Genomic DNA, 19,069 nt, shown 5'->3' with positions numbered 1-19,069 from the left:
GTTGTGATGGCCAGGTAGAATATCTTACAAATGCTATCATTACCACCACACAATATTCCATTCTCGCACTTCATCTTTACTGTGCCATGTCCCAGTGCCTTGATTGACTGAGCTGTGTTGTGACTCAACTCACATGCAGAGATGTGTTCTCCATGTTTTTAACCGTCATTCTATGATGGCAAACTGCATTCATTATGAACAGTTGCATGCACAGTGTCGTTGCACCCTTCAGGATAGCAAAAATCTAGCTAGATTTCCTTAACTAGTTCTTCTAACAGTTCCACCACCTCATCTGTTGTATGGGCCCTGCAGGACCAAGATCCATTGGGCTGCTATTCTGCGGAGATTTCAAGCTCCACCCACTATCATTCTGCCTTCCTCCACCAGAAACAAGTGGAGGAGGCTTGGGTAGTACCCTTATTTTGGCAGATTAGTGAGTGCTGCAAGCTGCCTTTAGTATGAGGGGGTGAGAACTTGCTCTCACTTCATATCGATCCTCCAACACAGTGCTGGATGATGTTTGCATTCAGATGTTGCTAAACCTTTCTTTTGTGGGCAAGCACTTGCTCTTTCTTATGTACAACTGCATCTGGGCAGAGGGCGCCGTTTGCCAGATGCCAGCATAAAGACACTGTCATTCCCATACCCATACCCAAGCCCAGTAAGGAAAACTACCTTCCTTCTAGTTACTGCCCCATTTCTCCCACAAGCTGTGCTTGCAAACTGATGAAACATGTAATTCATGCCTGGCTGGTATAGTGACTAGAGTGTGGCAATTCACTGACCACTGTACCGTGCGGATTTTGAGCAGGCCGTCCTGCAGCTGACCATCTCATCACTTTGTCAGCGTGTGTCGCGAATGGTTTTCTGTGGATATATCAGACACTGGCAGTGTTTTTAAATTTGCAGAAAGCCTAAAACACCTTCTGAAGGATGGGTATTCTTGATCTCTCTACATGTGGCACTTCTGAGGCCACATGCCCCATGTCCTTCAGGTATTTTTAAAGTATTGATTTTTCAAGGAATGTTGGTACTGCCTTGTCAGACACCTTTATCAGGAAGTTGGTGTGCCTCAGGGTACTGTTTTGAGTGTGACCCTCTTTGCTATTGCCTTTAACCTTATTATGTCCTGTCTCCTGCAGGTCATCTCCAGCAGTCTACTGTTGCCCACCCCTACCCTGTTACCCTCCCACACCCTGTCCCAGCCTCCTCCTTACCCCCACATGATTGCCTGTCTCATCATGTGCAACTGCTCGCAGCCTGGCTTCAGCTGCCAGAGAGTGTGATCACGTGTGTGAGAGTTGCATTTGCGTGAGTATGTGAGTGTATGTTATCTATATATAATAGAGGCCTTGTTCACTGAGAGCTCACTTTCTTACAGTTTTTTTTTCTTTATTTATTTTTTTTTTTTTTTTTTTTTTTTGTCGTGCCTGTGTGCCTTCCATGGTATTGTTAAATTCATTTCTGAAGAATTGTGATGGCTCGAGGCATTGAGGTGCTGAGGTAGGGGTCAGTGTACACTCATCAGCAAACAAACAATTGTGCCTTATTAGACAAAAGCCAGGAAAGATCAGACCATTTGGCAATAGTGCCGTAAAAACCAGACCAGAGATTGATCTCGGGGAGATGAGTGTCATTGGTGTGGTAAATGTGAGGTGTCTGATACTAACTCAGTATTCATGTATGCCCCATATGCTAGTGATCGCTTACTTAACTGCATAGGTTATGGACCTGACTCTCAGAAGGTTCAAATCACTGACATAAGCACACTCTTAGCCTTAGTATATTTATTGGCATTAAGGTTCTAAGTGCTCACTGCCTACCATTCAAGCAACTAAGAATGGAAGACCAGTTTTACCAACAAGTTTTTTGTATTCCACTGCCACTCATATTCTTCATTTTGCAGCTTGAAAATATATCTCTGCATGTTTTGGAATGAAGGTTAAGGCCTCAAAATTACCTGCTCTTCCCAAATCCATTCTCCATGGTGAAATGATAGAAGCATTGCATGGTAACCTGAAGGTGCAGAGTACAAAGCTACACATTTCCATTTTTTAATTGTTTTTGCAAATTCACTAGAAAGAGAGACAGATTTTTTGGACATTTATGCAAATAATGGAATTGTGTGTCTGAGTAATGAAATAGCTGCTCTTGTTGCGTATGGGCTTCACTCTGTTTCAGATACATTTATTAAAGTACCTGTAGCTAAAGTCATGAAAGTTATAATGTTCTATGATAGAGAAAATAACCAACAACAAAAGCAACATTTGAAGAGCTCTTCTTAAAAGACAGAATGAAACATGAAACCTTTAACAGTTCATGATAAGAAATGTTACACACTACTACAACCACACTTAATACTTACCATCCTTAATTGTTTAAAGCAGTGGTTTAAATTTCCCAGAGTACTTTGACAATGTGTGAATAAATAATGATGTACTTGTGCACCTACATACAGCCATTAAAGCTGATGGGGAAGATAAGGAAGATGATGGCGAGGTGAGTTGCAGTCTTCTGTTAGACCATCATAGCAACAATAGTTGCGGGCACAGATCAGTGGAAGCTGTCATGGAAGGCCTTAGAACATCACTGAGACCCTAATTACAAGTAACAGACATAAGAAATAAATGAATACACCTTTGGTTGTCGTTACCCATGCCCTGGCTCCAACTCAAACCATTAATGTTTGCTTGACTGTGATATTCCTGTGGTGCTGCTTATGGGTGGATGGCTGTAACTGACGTATTGTCAGAGGTGTTAGTCATCATAAATGGCATATTAGTCCAATGCTGATTTCTCTCTTGTCATGCTGATAAATGGCAAAAATGTTTAAGGAAATTTTGTTCAAATATGTGGCCTGTCCTCAGTGTAAGCTGTGCAAGGTTAAGCAAACGTCTGCAGTATGCAGATGATTTGGCTTTCCATCCATGCTTGTCACATATCTGGCAGAGTCATGAATTTCTATGTATCCTGTATTGACATGACAAATATTAAGGAGTAGTAACGTGCATTTTTAAAGCTATACAAATTCACCCCAAGGGTGACTATGGGAATGGAAGTTGCCTGAGTATTGGGAACTTTGGATAAAATATCAACCTGTGTGATTGATGAATCTTTGGAATGTCAGAAGTCTACCCCTACTGTAAACAGAATTTTAAAGAATTTTGTTGAAGGAGGCACTATCAGCAGAATGCCTGGCTCAAGATACTGAGCACACAGCAGGATAACACATAGCTTGCCTGTAAGAGCCAACTAATCCCTCCCCTAGATACGAAGCAGTTGTAGTGAGTGACCAACTTCCCAGTTCCAATGATGCAGTTCACTGAGGGCCAAGGAAAGCTGTACTGCACGCACAATGATCCACTATAAAACAGGAACTCAGTGAGGAAATGTGTTACACTGGCTGGCAGCCAGAGAGCTCCATCTGAATGCAATGTGGAAAACTGTACTTTCAACAGATAAGTTGTCTTACCAAGACCAAACAGTAGTTCAGCAGCCGCGAGGGTCCAGACATAATGGGGAATAAGTGGTGACAACAGGTAGTACTAGCAGATTGTCAGTTTCCTGGGGGCGTTGGTTTCCCCGTTGGGGGCGTTGGTTTCCCCGTTGGGGGCGTTGGTTTCCCCGTTGGGGGCGTTGGTTTCCCCGTTGGGGGCGTTGGTTTCCCCGTTGGGGGCGTTGGTTTCCCCGTTGGGGCGTTGGTTTCCCCGTTGGGGGCGTTGGTTTCCCCGTTGGGGGCGTTGGTTTCCCCGTTGGGGGCGTTGGTTTCCCCGTTGGGGGCGTTGGTTTCCCCGTTGGGGGCGTTGGTTTCCCCGTTGGGGGCGTTGGTTTCCCCGTTGGGGGCGTTGGTTTCCCCGTTGGGGGCGTTGGTTTCCCCGTTGGGGGCGTTGGTTTCCCCGTTGGGGGCGTTGGTTTCCCCGTTGGGGGCGTTGTTTTCCCCGTTGGGGGCGTTGGTTTCCCCGTTGGGGGCGTTGTTTTCCCCGTTGGGGGCGTTGTTTTCCCCGTTGGGGGCGTTGTTTTCCCCGTTGGGGGCGTTGTTTTCCCCGTTGGGGGCGTTGTTTTCCCCGTTGGGGGCGTTGTTTTCCCCGTTGGGGGCGTTGTTTTCCCCGTTGGGGGCGTTGTTTTCCCCGTTGGGGGCGTTGGTTTCCCCGTTGGGGGCGTTGGTTTCCCCGTTGGGGGCGTTGGTTTCCCCGTTGGGGGCGTTGTTTTCCCCGTTGGGGGCGTTGTTTTCCCCGTTGGGGGCGTTGTTTTCCCCGTTGGGGGCGTTGTTTTCCCCGTTGGGGGCGTTGGTTTCCCCGTTGGGGGCGTTGGTTTCCCCGTTGGGGGCGTTGGTTTCCCCGTTGGGGGCGTTGGTTTCCCCGTTGGGGGCGTTGGTTTCCCCGTTGGGGGCGTTGGTTTCCCCGTTGGGGGCGTTGGTTTCCCCGTTGGGGGCGTTGGTTTCCCCGTTGGGGGCGTTGGTTTCCCCGTTGGGGGCGTTGGTTTCCCCGTTGGGGGCGTTGGTTTCCCCGTTGGGGGCGTTGGTTTCCCCGTTGGGGGCGTTGGTTTCCCCGTTGGGGGCGTTGGTTTCCCCGTTGGGGGCGTTGGTTTCCCCGTTGGGGGCGTTGGTTTCCCCGTTGGGGGCGTTGGTTTCCCCGTTGGGGGCGTTGGTTTCCCCGTTGGGGGCGTTGGTTTCCCCGTTGGGGGCGTTGGTTTCCCCGTTGGGGGCGTTGGTTTCCCCGTTGGGGGCGTTGGTTTCCCCGTTGGGGGCGTTGGTTTCCCCGTTGGGGGCGTTGGTTTCCCCGTTGGGGGCGTTGGTTTCCCCGTTGGGGGCGTTGGTTTCCCCGTTGGGGGCGTTGGTTTCCCCGTTGGGGGCGTTGGTTTCCCCGTTGGGGGCGTTGGTTTCCCCGTTGGGGGCGTTGGTTTCCCCGTTGGGGGCGTTGGTTTCCCCGTTGGGGGCGTTGGTTTCCCCGTTGGGGGCGTTGGTTTCCCCGTTGGGGGCGTTGGTTTCCCCGTTGGGGGCGTTGGTTTCCCCGTTGGGGGCGTTGGTTTCCCCGTTGGGGGCGTTGGTTTCCCCGTTGGGGGCGTTGGTTTCCCCGTTGGGGGCGTTGGTTTCCCCGTTGGGGGCGTTGGTTTCCCCGTTGGGGGCGTTGGTTTCCCCGTTGGGGGCGTTGGTTTCCCCGTTGGGGGCGTTGGTTTCCCCGTTGGGGGCGTTGGATTTCTGTGAGAGGAGCAGGAAGGCTTCCTCAGTAGCAGGCCGTATGCCCACATTTTGAAGAAAGTGGTGCTGCATTTAGTGTGAATGCTATATTGTGGGGGGGATCTCATGCTACAGGAAGAATATTCACTTGTGTATAGGTCTGCTCATTCAACTGCAGCTGTCCAACATAAACATTAATGTAATGGACTTGCTGTGAGAGACTGCTCACATGAACACAATATAAATTATGTGTGTGTAAGTAGCACGAACACACAGAGAACTGGCTGTGAAACACACCATTTATAGGTGATGCTCTTTTGGACTGCTTTTTTTGAAGCCTCGGTGGGGTTGCCTCTTCTGACAAATGGGTCCAATGCCTCACAGATTCAGTGTCAGGGTGCATGACTGAAGTCAGAAATAATGGGGCATTCTGGATAAAATGTTATGGACTGAGAACATTTTACTTTCTTTCCTTGTTCTGCTGTGCAGTGTTCTGTCAGTGAGAGCCAGCACAAAATCTCTTGGTGACGGAAAAATATCAAAGATGAGAGAAGGAAATTTGAGCTAGTTCTAGTTGGCATTATCCTTGTACCTGAAATAAATTTATTTTAATTTAATATTTTGAGTATTACATTCTCTTTACTTGCTCTCTGCCTACATACATGAAATGAATAAATCAAGAGTGCCCCTTTTTAGGGCTATTTTTTGTTATGTCAAATTCATCTCTCTCCCACTCTATTGCCACCCATCAGACTCGGCCAAAAATGTGCAAAATATATCTTCTGTTTCTCTCTCTCTCTCTCTCACACGCACACGCACACGCACACACACGCATAGGCAAATTACAAATTGGAAAGTATCTCATGACCAAATAAGCAAACAGGGCAGTAGGATAATTTGTAGTTTCTAAATGGTGTTTATATATAGAAATTGGTCTGTATGCTGCATTTATTTGATGGAGTACATGTGTTTCCTCATGCTGTATGTAGAATAAGAAACAATATGACATTTAATTTCTGTTGGACAAAACGTGTTTATTTCTTGTCTGACTCCTGGGCTACAGCAATGAACTTTGTCCAGAGCTTGTTCTTCCTTTATGTAATGGAGGAAAAATGCAACTGTGGACACTGCATTATGTAATTTCCCCATGCATCCTCCACAGCCTGACTAAACACAGCTTTGTTAGAGGCCATCTGATCTCGACTGTCGGTCTTTTGTCCCAATCAGTGCTACCTAACTATAGCAAGACCGTGCACTCAATTTGCTTACTAAATCACAATGTGTCTTACATCACTGCACCCTTCAGTAAGAGTGATAGATTTGGTGAGTGGGAAGTAACTATACTGCCACTCATCTCAGACACTTCATACTTGCAGAACTGCAGTGCGAAAGGAGGGAGGTAGGGTGGGTGGGAGGGAGGTAGGAGGGAAGTCAGTATGGAACCGATGTAGCAGAAAATCTGTTTGTAATTTAAGCACCACTTGGTATTAGGCTCATACTCACCCAGTTTATGGACTGCAGTTGTTCTTGTTATTGTTATTGTCAGTCCGAATGGGGTTTGATGCAGTTCTCCACTCTGGTCTACCTTGTGCAAGCATCCTTGGCTCTCGGTAACCATTATTAAATTCATTATCATGTGTTGAAATCTGGTAGGAGGCATACAGTAATGATTGTAACACAGTACCACATGGAATGACTTCAGTGCAGTCACCGCCACCAACTTCTGTGCAAATGACTGGTCAGAGAATTCTGTACTGCCTTCACAGAGTGAGTAAAAGTACTTGTTTCTCATGAGGTACTGCAGTGCTGGAAGTTAAGCTGCATCCTGTTAGCAACTGACACAAGCTGAGTGGACCAAAATCCATTTAGTTCACTTTCAGAGGACTAATTCCAGACCACTGCTGTAGCCCCTCAATGAGCTATGGACATTTGTGGACGTGTTTAGTCAGATGTTTTTACCTATTTTTCCACTTTTTGTTTCCATTTTAATTTCTTGTATTTCCTTTGTTTTGACTGCCATTGGGACCCTAGTTGTTGGGCTGCCCCAGTCCAATTATGCTCCTGCTCAAGTCACTACTCGACAAAAAATTCTTATTTGCAGTTTCCTCTCTATTGGATGTGTTCACATTAGTCACATTGTGTTGCTGCTGTCATAATATCAGCTTCCATCCCTGTTAGGCCTGACCACAGATATATGCATGGCCAAAATACAAAGTTGCTTCAAAATTGTCCACAGCAACTGCTCTAACAGCTTCCCAATTAAATGCTCTTATATACCAAAATGGGATAATGATGCATTGCCTGTAGTTCTGTCAAACTGTGCTCTTACAGATTACTTTAAAGACTTCAGTTTTGAAATTTCCTTTCCCCTCCAAGTGATGTAGGACTTGCCTTGTGCGTGGTCAAGTAATCTAAATTTACATTGCAGTTGGATTTTGTGTAAATGTTACATTAGTTTCTTGTAAAAGTTGTAACAGCAGTCCCTGAAAGGAATGCCTGATGTTAAGTCATCAGTACTGAGTACCACACTTGTTGATAGTTTTGTTGGTTAAGCTGTGTATCCAAATTGGCATATAGTTCCTTTAGTTGCTGGATATAAAATTTTCCAATTGTTTAAACTCCCACACCTTTATGCTGGTTCTTCATGCAGTCATTGTTGCTCTCTGCAGTGTTACTATGAATATGTGCTAGGCTGTTACAGTATTTGTGATTTATGATGCCATATATCATTGCTACCAATGTCACATAGTACACTTAAAGACACCTACACTATCTTCTTTGTAAATTAGATATACTTTTCTGCATATCACCTTAACACTGTCCACAGTATGAAGTGAAGTGGCTTCCGCCTAGTCATTCACTATGAAACACACAAGTCTCACTTGTTCTGTGTGTACAGGTACAAATCAGTGAGGCTGATACACTGATGCCAGTTGCCACTGATGCATTTTTACAGGAGAATGCCATCAATAGCGATTTGGATGCCTACAGTGCTATATTTCAATCACATTGCAGTCTGCTGTAGCAGTGTGAACAACAAGAGCTATTGAGTGTAGTTTGGGGGCTAACTGAGCATGTGCTAATCAACACGAAATACATAATTCACATATAAAATAACTATCCAAACCCTAACCAACAATGTACCTTGAACAAACTGCTTGCATCTGTAAGAAGTTCCCTAACAGGGTAGTGTGACTCAATTGAAATGAAAACTTATGTGCTGGCCACGCATGTTAAGTATCTGTGGGCATACCCTCAACACATTAAACTTCCTTACCTCTGGGGCAGCTATTAGCATGTTGGAATCCAAAATATGAACTTTGATGAAGAATTACTCTAACACAACAACACTCTGGAACAGGTTAGTACACCCCTAAATAGACAAAGCTCATAAAATCATAATGTATTGTTGAGGCCAGTGTCCTCCAGCTCTGTAGGTATGCAGTCATTACAGTACTTGCGGATAGTTTAAAGTGTTTCGATCAGGATTCTTGGTATTCGTGTGGCCTTTATGGCTTCCTATCAACATCACACTACTAATACAAAAGAAAGTGAGTCACATAGTTGTAAGCTGCCAAAACTCTGCTACACTACACGGCACGGCATTTGCGACGTGTGCCACGTGAACTGCTGTGGCTCAACACTTTGGGGTCTGCTGGTTCTCAGTAACTTGAAATCCAATGGAGACACTATCAGAATTGTACATGACATAATTTCTCTATCTCCTAACTGTGACAGTCTGTAATTTGATAATGGTCTGTTATTCCTTTCCCCTTTCATGAGGGGTGTTCATTCCAGCAAACTATGCTGTACCTTTATTTCGGTCACTGGCAGTGTCCTTACACCAGCCTCCAAACACCAATGTCGACTTGCTTTTTGTGGGCACCTTTGTCCTTCTCTGTGACAGTGGCTGTATATGGCAGCTGTAATGAATTCAGACAATTAAAATAAAAATATTTTGTGGTTCTTCACTTGGATCATTATGCAGTTTTCATCAATCTCACTTTTATAAAATTTCACATGTATGTACTTGCCACAGCACCTGATTCCTAATCTCCATCACTATTTTAGTTTAGCAACTTCTTGACATTAAAATGAGCATGTGCAGTGAGAAGACAACCACTGCCACATATCAAGATGTTTGATTTACACTCAAATTCTGTTGATGTAAAGTTATTCAGCTTCTTAATATTTTTGCAGATGCCGCAGAAGTTAAGGATGGAGGAGCTGTTGGCAGGTGAGATATTTGCTTTCTTCAGTAGCTTAATTACACATTAAAGTTATGACTTTAATATTTTATTATGTGGTACTTTATTTTTCATCTTTTTCTTTGACATTAATATTCCATTGGTGGTGTGCTAAATAATTTTTGTGAAACAGTTTTTCAAAATTCTATACTATAACTTAACACTGGATGTTAATTATGTCGTACATAATTCATACTGAAAATTGGCGGTGTTATTGTAACTACGAAAGATTGGTTACAAATGTGCAGTTGCATTGAAAATGTGTACTGCGGTAGATTGTGAGGGAAATGTGGTCAAAGAGAAAAAAGACAAATTTTTAAGTACCAAATTGACATTTAGAAATTTGTCATTGTAATGTTAAGCAAACATTACAAATAAGCACACTACGATAAGTAGTAATGAATTTTGCCACCTGACTGATGTGTGAAATAGTCTGACCCATCTGGACGCCACAGTTACTCTCAATCCCTCACCTGCCGAGATTGTTATTGACTACCCGGTGACAACATGCTACTGAGTACAAGGTGGCTGACTTGTTGGTGGCTTCACAACTTGTGTACTGCATTCTCGAGACCCATCTCGTACTCCTCTCACCCCCTCTACTCCCATACCAGCTTCCCTAATTTGAAAATTTTGGAGTTCCCCTTAACTTAAGTTTCACAATCCTTCCCTCAGTACTAGCTACCACTACACTGCCCTTTCCCATGCCTAGCTCTGTACCTGTACCTGTCCCTGTACCTCCTATGTTACACCCTCTGCCACCCCATCCCCTCTATGAGATTTGCATTAAATCTGTCCACCACAACTCCTCACGCAGTTGGCCTGCAGGTTTATGACAATTTATCTGATTGGCAGAGGGACAGAACGCAACAAATGTTATTCTAGGCTTAGCCTTTTACTGCTTATTTCCAGATTAACCCTTTCGTGGCCAATGGAACATCTTAGGCTGATGCATAACACTGTAGTGTTTCCTAGAAGTTAAAAAACTCAGACTATACATACTGGAGACTTAAATCATCATAAATAATATAATTTGTTTCGCTGTTCACTTCAATCTGTTGGGATAACTTTCTGAATCCACAACTGTAGAAATCACGTGATTTTGTAGCAAAGAGCCATGTTCAAAGTGTATTTTCACACCAAAGGAAGTATGTCAAGATCATTGAACAGAGAGCAGAGAAGATGAAATCTGAGGGTGCAAGATCAGATGAAAAAGGTGGGTGCAAAATGACTTCTCAACCCAGTTGTTCTATAGTGTTTGTTGCCAGTCTAGCAGAATGCTGGTGACTGTTACTGTGGAATAGCACCACTTCACACAGTCTTCCTGGATGTTTTTCTGGGACTATATCTGCAAGATGTCTGTTGTTGACAATAAATACCAACAGGAAAGTTACACCTCATGCAAGCAACTCGTAGTACACCACATGGTCACCTACATCTACATCTACATGATTACTCTGCAATTCACATTTAAGTGCTTGGCAGAGGGTTCATCCAACCACAATCACACTATCTCTCTACCATTCCACTCCCGAACAGCGCATGGGAAAAACGAACACCTAAACCTTTCTGTTGGAGCTCTGATTTCTCTTATTTTATTTTGATGATCATTCCTACCTATGTAGATTGGTCTCAACAAAATATTTTCGCATTCAGAAGAGAAAGTTGGTGATTGAAATTTCGTAAATAGATCTCGCCGCAATGAAAAAGTCTTTGTTTTAATGACTTCCATCCCAACTCGCATATCATATCTGCTACACTCTCTCCCCTATTACGTGATAATACAAAACGAGCTGCCCGTTTTTGCACCCTTTCGATGTCCTCCGTCAATCCCACCTGGTAAGGCTCCCACACCCCGCAGCAATATCCTAACACCGGACCTCTCCACAATATCCATAACATTATCTTGTGTGGATGCTCAAAAGTCTATGTGGCACTGCTGCTTTGTTTGGACTAAAGCATTCCTTTCCGTTCTTTCTCTTACATTAGCATAAAAACAAAATTTCTAGTCATCAGTAACAATACAGGTTAACCCCCTGCGGGTCCGGGGATTAGAATAGGCCCGAGGTATTCCTGCCTGTCGTAAGAGGCGACTAAAAGGAGTCCATCCCCCTCACGGGGGTAGTTAGCGCCTGCGTCCGGAGACGGACGGTTTCACGACCTATAATCGTGGTCTTTTTGGTTTTTCACTTCTCGTTTCTTCCTTCCTTTTATTGGTTCCTTTCTTTGCTCTTCTCCACTTCACTGTCTTCCTTACTCTTTCCCTTGACTCCTCCTTGCCTTCTCATTGCCTTCTTCTCCTTGCCTTCTCATTGCCTTCTTCTCCTTGCCTTCTCCTTGCCTCCTTCTCCTTGCTTCCTCATTGCCTTCTTCTCCTTGCCTTCTCTGGTCTCCGCCTCGGCGTTTGAGACAGTCTGTCCTCTCTCTCCCTCTCTCTTCTTTTTCCTCTTCTTCCTTCCTCCCTGTGCGTGTCTGAAGGCCGACCCACGCGTTCGCACGCGTAGCCGGTGACGGGGTAACGCGTAAGTCCCCGCCCTGGGTAGACATGTAAGGCACGCGCGTACCCCCTGGTAAAGGCCAGGCCCGGGGAGGGGTGATTGCCTGAGCTGATACCTTCTGACCATGCCGATTGGTCCCTCCGTCTGTTTCTCGGGAGGTGTGACCTGAGGTGTAAACATTCACCTAAGGCGGGAGTGCCCTCTGAGAGGGTCCCCACAAGGAAGGAGCACGCCATCGGAGACGCTGGCAATCATGGGGGATTCCTCCGCAATGGATTCTACTCCATCGCTTTCGACTTCGACCCACAAACGGAAACGTGACCAGCCAACAGTGACAAAAATACTACCGCCTGCCCCACAGTTCCTCGTAGTTTCTCGATCTGAGGACGGAAAGGATTTTTCCTCTGTCAACCCTTTCGTTATCCAGAAGGGCGTAGATGCCATAGCCGGATCTGTCAAATCTTGTACCAGGTTGCGTAACGGTACCTTATTACTAGAAACTGAGAGTGCCTTTCAGGCACAAAAACTGCTTCGGGCCACACTCTTGTACACGTTCCCTGTCCGGGTGGAGGCCCACCGCACTTTGAATTCGTCTCGTGGTGTAGTCTATAGTAGCTCTCTCGACGGATTGACTGACGAGGAGCTTCAATCTTTCCTCGCTGAGCAGGGCGTGACGGCTGTCCATCGGGTCATGAAAAAGGTCAACAATGACCTTGTACCGACCCGGACACTTTTCTTAACCTTCGATAGTGTTAAGCTGCCATCGCGCATCAAGGCGGGCTACGAGGTTATTTCTGTTCGCCCCTATGTCCCGACACCTACGCGCTGCTACCAGTGTCAGCATTTCAATCACACTCGACAGTCTTGTTCCAATGCGGCTAAATGTGTCACTTGTGGCAGGGATGCCCATGAGGGTGACTGTCCACCTCCGTCTCCTCGTTGTGTGAACTGTCAGGGTGACCATGCCGCATCCTCCCGCGACTGTCCTGTCTATAAGGAAGAACCCTGTATCCAGGAAATTCGAGTCAAAGAGAAAGTGTCCACCTCGGCTGCTCGCAAGCTATTGGCTAGTAGGAAGCCCACGCTGCTCCCAGCGGGGAAATACAGCACTGTCCTCGCCTCTCCTCGGACTACCCGGGAGGTAGCAACCCAGACATGCGATCTGACCTTCAGCACCACGGTCGTCCGTTCGGCCAGTGCTAAGATCGCGCGGTCGACGTCTCCTCTTCGTCCCATCACCCCACAGACACCAGCCCCTTCATCAGCTTCTGCTAAGACGAGGACCCAGAAGTCAGATGCACGGGCCTTCAAGAAGGAACCGTCCCGTGCAGACTTCCTACGTACCTCGACCTCCCAGCCTTCGTCCGGTACTTCCACCAAACGACCATCCAAGAAGGCTAATAGGAAGCACAGTTCTCCTTCTCCACCACGGCGCATTTCTTCTCCTGCGCCACCCAGCGGTTGCCGCCCCAGGCCGTCATCCCTTTCGCCTGGCCGCACCGCTGGTAGCCGAACATCTGGCCGTTCACCGGCGGAGGAAGCTCCCCCTCCCGGCCATCTTCCCAAGATGGCCGATGAACCTATAGAACCAATGGACGATGACTGTCCGCCTACTGATAGCGGCGGCAGTGCTCGCTCGAAGCCAGGCCCTCAGCGGCCTTCGAGGTGACCCCTTCTCTCATCTTCCTTTTCTTCCGATGGCACTTATTAACTGGAATATTCGCAGCGTTCGCTCCAACCGAGAGGACTTGAAGTTGCTGCTCCGCTCGCATCGTCCGCTCGTCGTAGCCCTCCAGGAAACGAAGCTACGCCCATGCGATCAAATTGCCTTGGCACACTACACCTCTGTGCGTTTTGACCTACCGCCTGTGGTAGGTATCCCAGCTCATGGAGGGGTTATGTTGCTGGTCCGGGATGATATTTACTACGATCCCATCATGTTGTACACCGGCCTGCAGGCAGTTGCCATCCGCATTACTCTCCCCACTTTTACGTTTTCCTTTTGTACCGTTTACGCTCCATCGTCATCTGCCGTTACCAGGGCAGACATGACGCAACTTGTAGCTCAGCTACCTGCACCATTTTTGTTAACTGGAGACTTCAATGCCCACCATCCTCTTTGGGGCTCTCCAGCATCCTGCCCGAGGGGCTCCTTGTTAGCAGACCTTTTCAACCAGCTCAATCTTGTCTGCCTCAATACTGGCGCCCCTACTTTTCTTTCGGACACATCTCATACCTATTCCCATTTAGACCTCTCTATATGTACTCCCCAACTTGCACGCCGGTTTGAGTGGTATGCTCTTGCTGATACATATTCGAGCGACCACTTCCCGTGTATTATCCATCTCCTGCAGCATACTCCCTCTCCGTGCTCCTCTCGTTGGACCATCTCCAAGGCAGACTGGGGGCTCTTCTCTTCCAGGGCGACCTTTCAGGATCAAACCTTCACAAGCTGCGATCGTCAGGTCGCACACCTCACGGAAGTCATTCTCGCTGCTGCTGAATATTCCATCCCTCACCCTACCTCTTCTCCACGTCGCGTACCGGTCCCCTGGTGGACCGCAGCATGTAGGGACGCTCTACGTGCTCGTCGACGTGCTTTACGCACCTTTAAACGCCACCCTACAGTGGCGAATTGTATTAATTATAAACGATTACGTGCTCAGTGTCGTCGTATTATTAAAGAAAGCAAGAAAGCCAGCTGGGCTGCTTTCACCAGCACCTTCAACAGTTCTACTCCTTCTTCTGTTGTCTGGGGTAGCCTGCGCCGGCTATCTGGCACTAAGGTCCACTCCCCAATTTCTGGCTTGAAGGTCGCGAATGAAGTCCTTGTGGCCCCTGAGGCTGTCTCCACTGCCTTCGGCCGCTTTTTCGCCGAGGTTTCGAGCTCCGCTCATTACCACCCTGCCTTCCTCCCCCGCAAACAGGCCGAGGAGGCTAGGCCACGTGACTTCCGCTCCTCGAATTGTGAAAGTTATAATGCCCCATTCACCATGCGGGAACTCGAAACCGCACTTGGCCGATCACGGTCCTCCGCTCCAGGGCCTGATTCTATTCATATTCAGATGCTGAAGAACCTTTCTCCTGCGGGTAAAGGTTTTCTTCTTCGTACATACAATCGCATCTGGATTGAGGGACATGTTCCCGCATGCTGGCGCGAGTCTATTGTTGTCCCGATTCCTAAGCCGGGGAAGGACAAGCACTTGCCTTCCAGTTATCGACCTATCTCGCTTACCAGCTGTGTCTGTAAAGTGATGGAGTGAATGGTTAACTCTCGATTGGTTTGGCTGCTCGAGTCTCGAAGCCTACTTACCAATGTACAATGTGGATTTCGAAGGCGCCGCTCTGCTGTCGACCATCTGGTTACCTCGTCGACCTTCATCATGAATAACTTCTTGCGGAAGCGCCCGACCGCGGCTGTGTTCTTTGATTTGGAGAAGGCTTACGACACCTGTTGGAGGGCGGGCATTCTCCGCACCATGCATACGTGGGGCTTTCGCGGTCGCCTCCCTCTTTTTATTCGTTCCTTTTTAATGGATCGACAGTTTCGGGTATGTGTGGGTTCTGTCCTGTCCGACACCTTTCGCCAGGAGAATGGGGTGCCACAGGGCTAAGTTTTGAGCGTCGCTCTCTTCGCCATCGCGATCAATCCAATAATGGATTGCCTCCCAGCTGATGTATCAGGTTCCCTTTTCGTGGACGATTTTACCATCTATTGCAGCGCGCAGTGTCCACGTGTCTTGGAGTGCTGTCTTCAGCGTTCTCTTGACCGTCTTTACTCCTGGAGTGTCGCCCATGGCTTCCGTTTTTCTGCCGAGAAGACGGTCTGTATTAACTTCTGGCGCTACAAAGAGTATCTCCCACCGTCCTTACGACTCGGTCCCGTTGCTCTCCCACTCATGGAGACAATCAAATTTTTAGGCCTTACCTTTGACAGGAAACTTAGCTGGTCTCCACATGTGTCATATTTGGCCGCCCGTTGTACCCGTTCTTTAAATGTCCTCCGTGTTCTCAGTGGTATGTCGTGGGGAGCGGATCGAACCGTCCTACTTCGTCTATATCGGTCGATCGTCCGCTCCAAGCTGGATTATGGGAGCTTCGTATACTCCTCTGCACGGCCATCCATCTTACGCCGCCTCAACTCCATACAACATCGGGGTTTACAACTTGCGATCGGAGCATTTTATACCAGTCCCGTAGAGAGTCTTCATGCTGACGCTGGCGAATTGCCACTCACCTACCGGCGCGATATACTGCTTTGTCGGTATGCCTGTCGGCTACTGTCAATGCCCGACCATCCTTCTTATCGTTCCTTTTTTGACGACTCTCTTGACCTTCAATACGGGTTGTATGTCTCTGCCTTGCTACCCCCTGGAGTTCGCTTTCGTCGCCTCCTTCAACACCTTCATTTTTCACTCCCTGCAACCTTTCGAGTGGGCGAGAGCCGCACGCCACCTTGGCTCCAGGCTCAGGTCCGCGTTCACCTCGACCTCAGCTCGCTCCCAAAAGAGGTCACCCCCGGTTCGGTCTACCACTCCCGTTTTTTGGAACTTCGTTCGAAGTTCAACAACATGACTTTCATTTATACAGATGGCTCTAAGACCAATGACGGGGGTCGGGTGTTCCTTTATTGTCGGGGCACAAAGTTTCCAATACCGGCTCCATGGCCATTGTTCGGTCTTCACAGCTGAGCTCTTTGCCCTCTACCAGGCTGTTCTGTACATCTGCCGCCACCGACATTCTGCTTATGTCATCTGCTCAGATTCCCTGAGCGCCATCCAGAGCCTCAGTGATCCGTACCCGGTTCACCCTTTCGTACACCGGATCCAACGCTCTCTTCAGCAGCTGGTGGACGTCGGTACGCCGGTTAGCTTTATGTGGGTTCCTGGCCATGTCGGTATCCCTGGGAACGAAGCTGCAGATGCCGCGGCCAAGGCTGCGGTCCTCCAGCCTCGGACAGCTTCTTGTTGTGTCCCTTCGTCCGATTTTAGCAGGGTCATTTGTCGGCGCGTTGTGTCGCTGTGGCATGCCGATTGGGCTGCACTTACCGACAACAAGCTTCGGGCCTTAAAACCTCTTCCCGTGGCTTGGACGTCCTCCTCACGCCCTTCTCGGCGGGAGGAGGTCGTTTTAGCAAGGTTAAGAATTGGACACTGCCGGTTCAGCCATCGCCATCTGCTGACGGCTGCGCCGGCGCCGTTCTGCCCATGTGGGCACTTGCTGACGGTTAGTCACATTTTAATGTCCTGTCCCGATCTTAAAACACTGTGCCTCGATCTTAACCTGCCTACTACTTTAGATGCCATTTTAGCGGATGACCCACGAGCAGCTGCTCGTGTTCTTTGTTTTATCAATTTGACAAACCTCGCTAAGGACATTTGATGATGTTTTTTAATCCTATGCCTGTCAGTCTGTCTTTTATTGTGTTTTCCCTTTTAGTTGTTGTTGTCAACTTGTGCCTCGCGGTGCATTCTTAGAGTAGTCAGGGCGCTAATGACCATTGAAGTTGTGCGCCCGAAAACCACAAAAAAAAAAAAAAAAAAAAAAAAAAAATTACAGGTTAGAAATGGTCAGTGATATTCACCCACTAATCAAGAAAAAGCAAGAGGGTAATGTACATACGGCCAACCACTGATTTATATGGTTTGGCATGTGGTACCCATATGCTTTATTGTTGAACCTTCTCCTTTGTATTCAAATGCTGCACAGTGACGGAATGGTCATACTTCATCACATTTTCTGGTTCTTGAGTGCAATGATGTGCCTCATCGTGGATTAATGCATTCAGATGATCTTCATCAAATGCTGAAGGTCTTTCTGAAAATGGAGGGTCAATAATGTCAAAACAATCATCCTTTAAATTAGAAAATCTTTCCTTGCCATGCTCTGTCCCATGGCATTATCCCCATACATGGTGAAAACGTTACCATTGAAGCCACATATTCATAAACACCACTGTTCTCATTTTGCCCACTTAGCCATATTAAATTAAAATGTAGCAGTGCTTTGTGTCAACATAATATTCATAGAATGACAATTTACCTAAAAGAATGTGTCCACATTAAGTGAGAACAAGGTAATGTACTTTGTAAAAATGGTGGAAAAGACGACTGTATCCTTTGATCCCTAGGCATATGAACTTGTCTTAGATCACATGTAATGCCCCCAACAACACAAAACACAATGATGGGAAAGGCTGACTTAAAGCATACATTGTGTGCTCACTGTTACATTATTGGTATCGGCTGCATAAGTAACAATAACACAGTGCACAGTGTTCACTTAAGACGTCTCTCTTTTTTTGCTCCCAACATTTAATGTTCTAATGATGTACCAACATCATAATGCATTGATGATGGGTTGTTTACATAAAAAATATGTACAAATGAAATGAGCTTCGTGACAAGGCTGAAGATATATCGGTACATAGGACACTGCATAGAACTATATGGAACATTGTAGATGTAACTGTAGATGTGCTCCAAGGAAGTGTGTGGGGCCCTTGATATTGATGTTTTATATTAATGACATCACAGACATTCTTCTTCTTTTTGTTTTTCCGTTTGGGGTATCTAATGACCACATACTAATTTCAATGCTTCCTCCTTTGTTCTTCTTCCAGGTTTCCTTCGTCTTCACTATCTATCCTTTTTTCTTCCTCAGACCATTCTGACCCTGTCTTCCTCTTCTTCTTCTTCTTCCTGCCTTGGAATGCTTCCATTTGCAACACTTTCTTCTTGAAATCCTGTCATTCTGCTGGGTCTTTTTCTTGTATTTCTTTCCAAATCTTTCCTAACTACTTGAATCTGTCCTGTTGTTGACATCTTGTCCCAAAGATGCTTAACAATCTGTTTGGTTAACCTGTTGCTGTTCACTCTGTATAAATGTCCAAAAAATAATAGTCAGCTCTTCTGCAGCATTTCAATTGTTTTTCCCATGCTGCAATATACTTCATTACTTCTTAATATTCATACTTATGGATTTCCTAGCAGTCTGAGTATTTTTCAAATGATTCTTAATTCTAGGACTTGAAGTTTGTATAATTCATAATTCAACATTAAACATTCACTTGCATAGAGACATTCTGGTTTTACTACTGTGCTGTAGTGCTGTATTTTCAAATTTTTGGACACACACATCTTGTTGTA

At 46.6% G+C, this 19,069-nt stretch overlaps 1 protein-coding gene across 1 annotated transcript; it reads right to left on the bottom strand.

The window, feature by feature from the left end:
* Positions 1–3,556: 3,556 nt before the first annotated feature.
* On the bottom strand, positions 3,557–6,968 carry LOC126259627 (uncharacterized protein DDB_G0290685-like). Its single transcript, XM_049956548.1, has 2 exons — positions 6,861–6,968; positions 3,557–5,197 (listed from the first exon to the last, which is right to left on the bottom strand). The coding sequence occupies exons 1-2, from the start codon at positions 6,966–6,968 to the stop codon at positions 3,557–3,559; spliced, it is 1,749 nt and encodes a 582-aa protein (XP_049812505.1).
* Positions 6,969–19,069: the final 12,101 nt, after the last annotated feature.

This window comes from Schistocerca nitens, chromosome 5 (assembly GCF_023898315.1).
Source record: "Schistocerca nitens isolate TAMUIC-IGC-003100 chromosome 5, iqSchNite1.1, whole genome shotgun sequence".
NCBI classification, from domain to species: domain Eukaryota; kingdom Metazoa; phylum Arthropoda; class Insecta; order Orthoptera; family Acrididae; genus Schistocerca; species Schistocerca nitens.
Note: the sequence above shows the minus strand (reverse complement) of the source record. Positions and strands in the feature narration are given on the sequence as shown.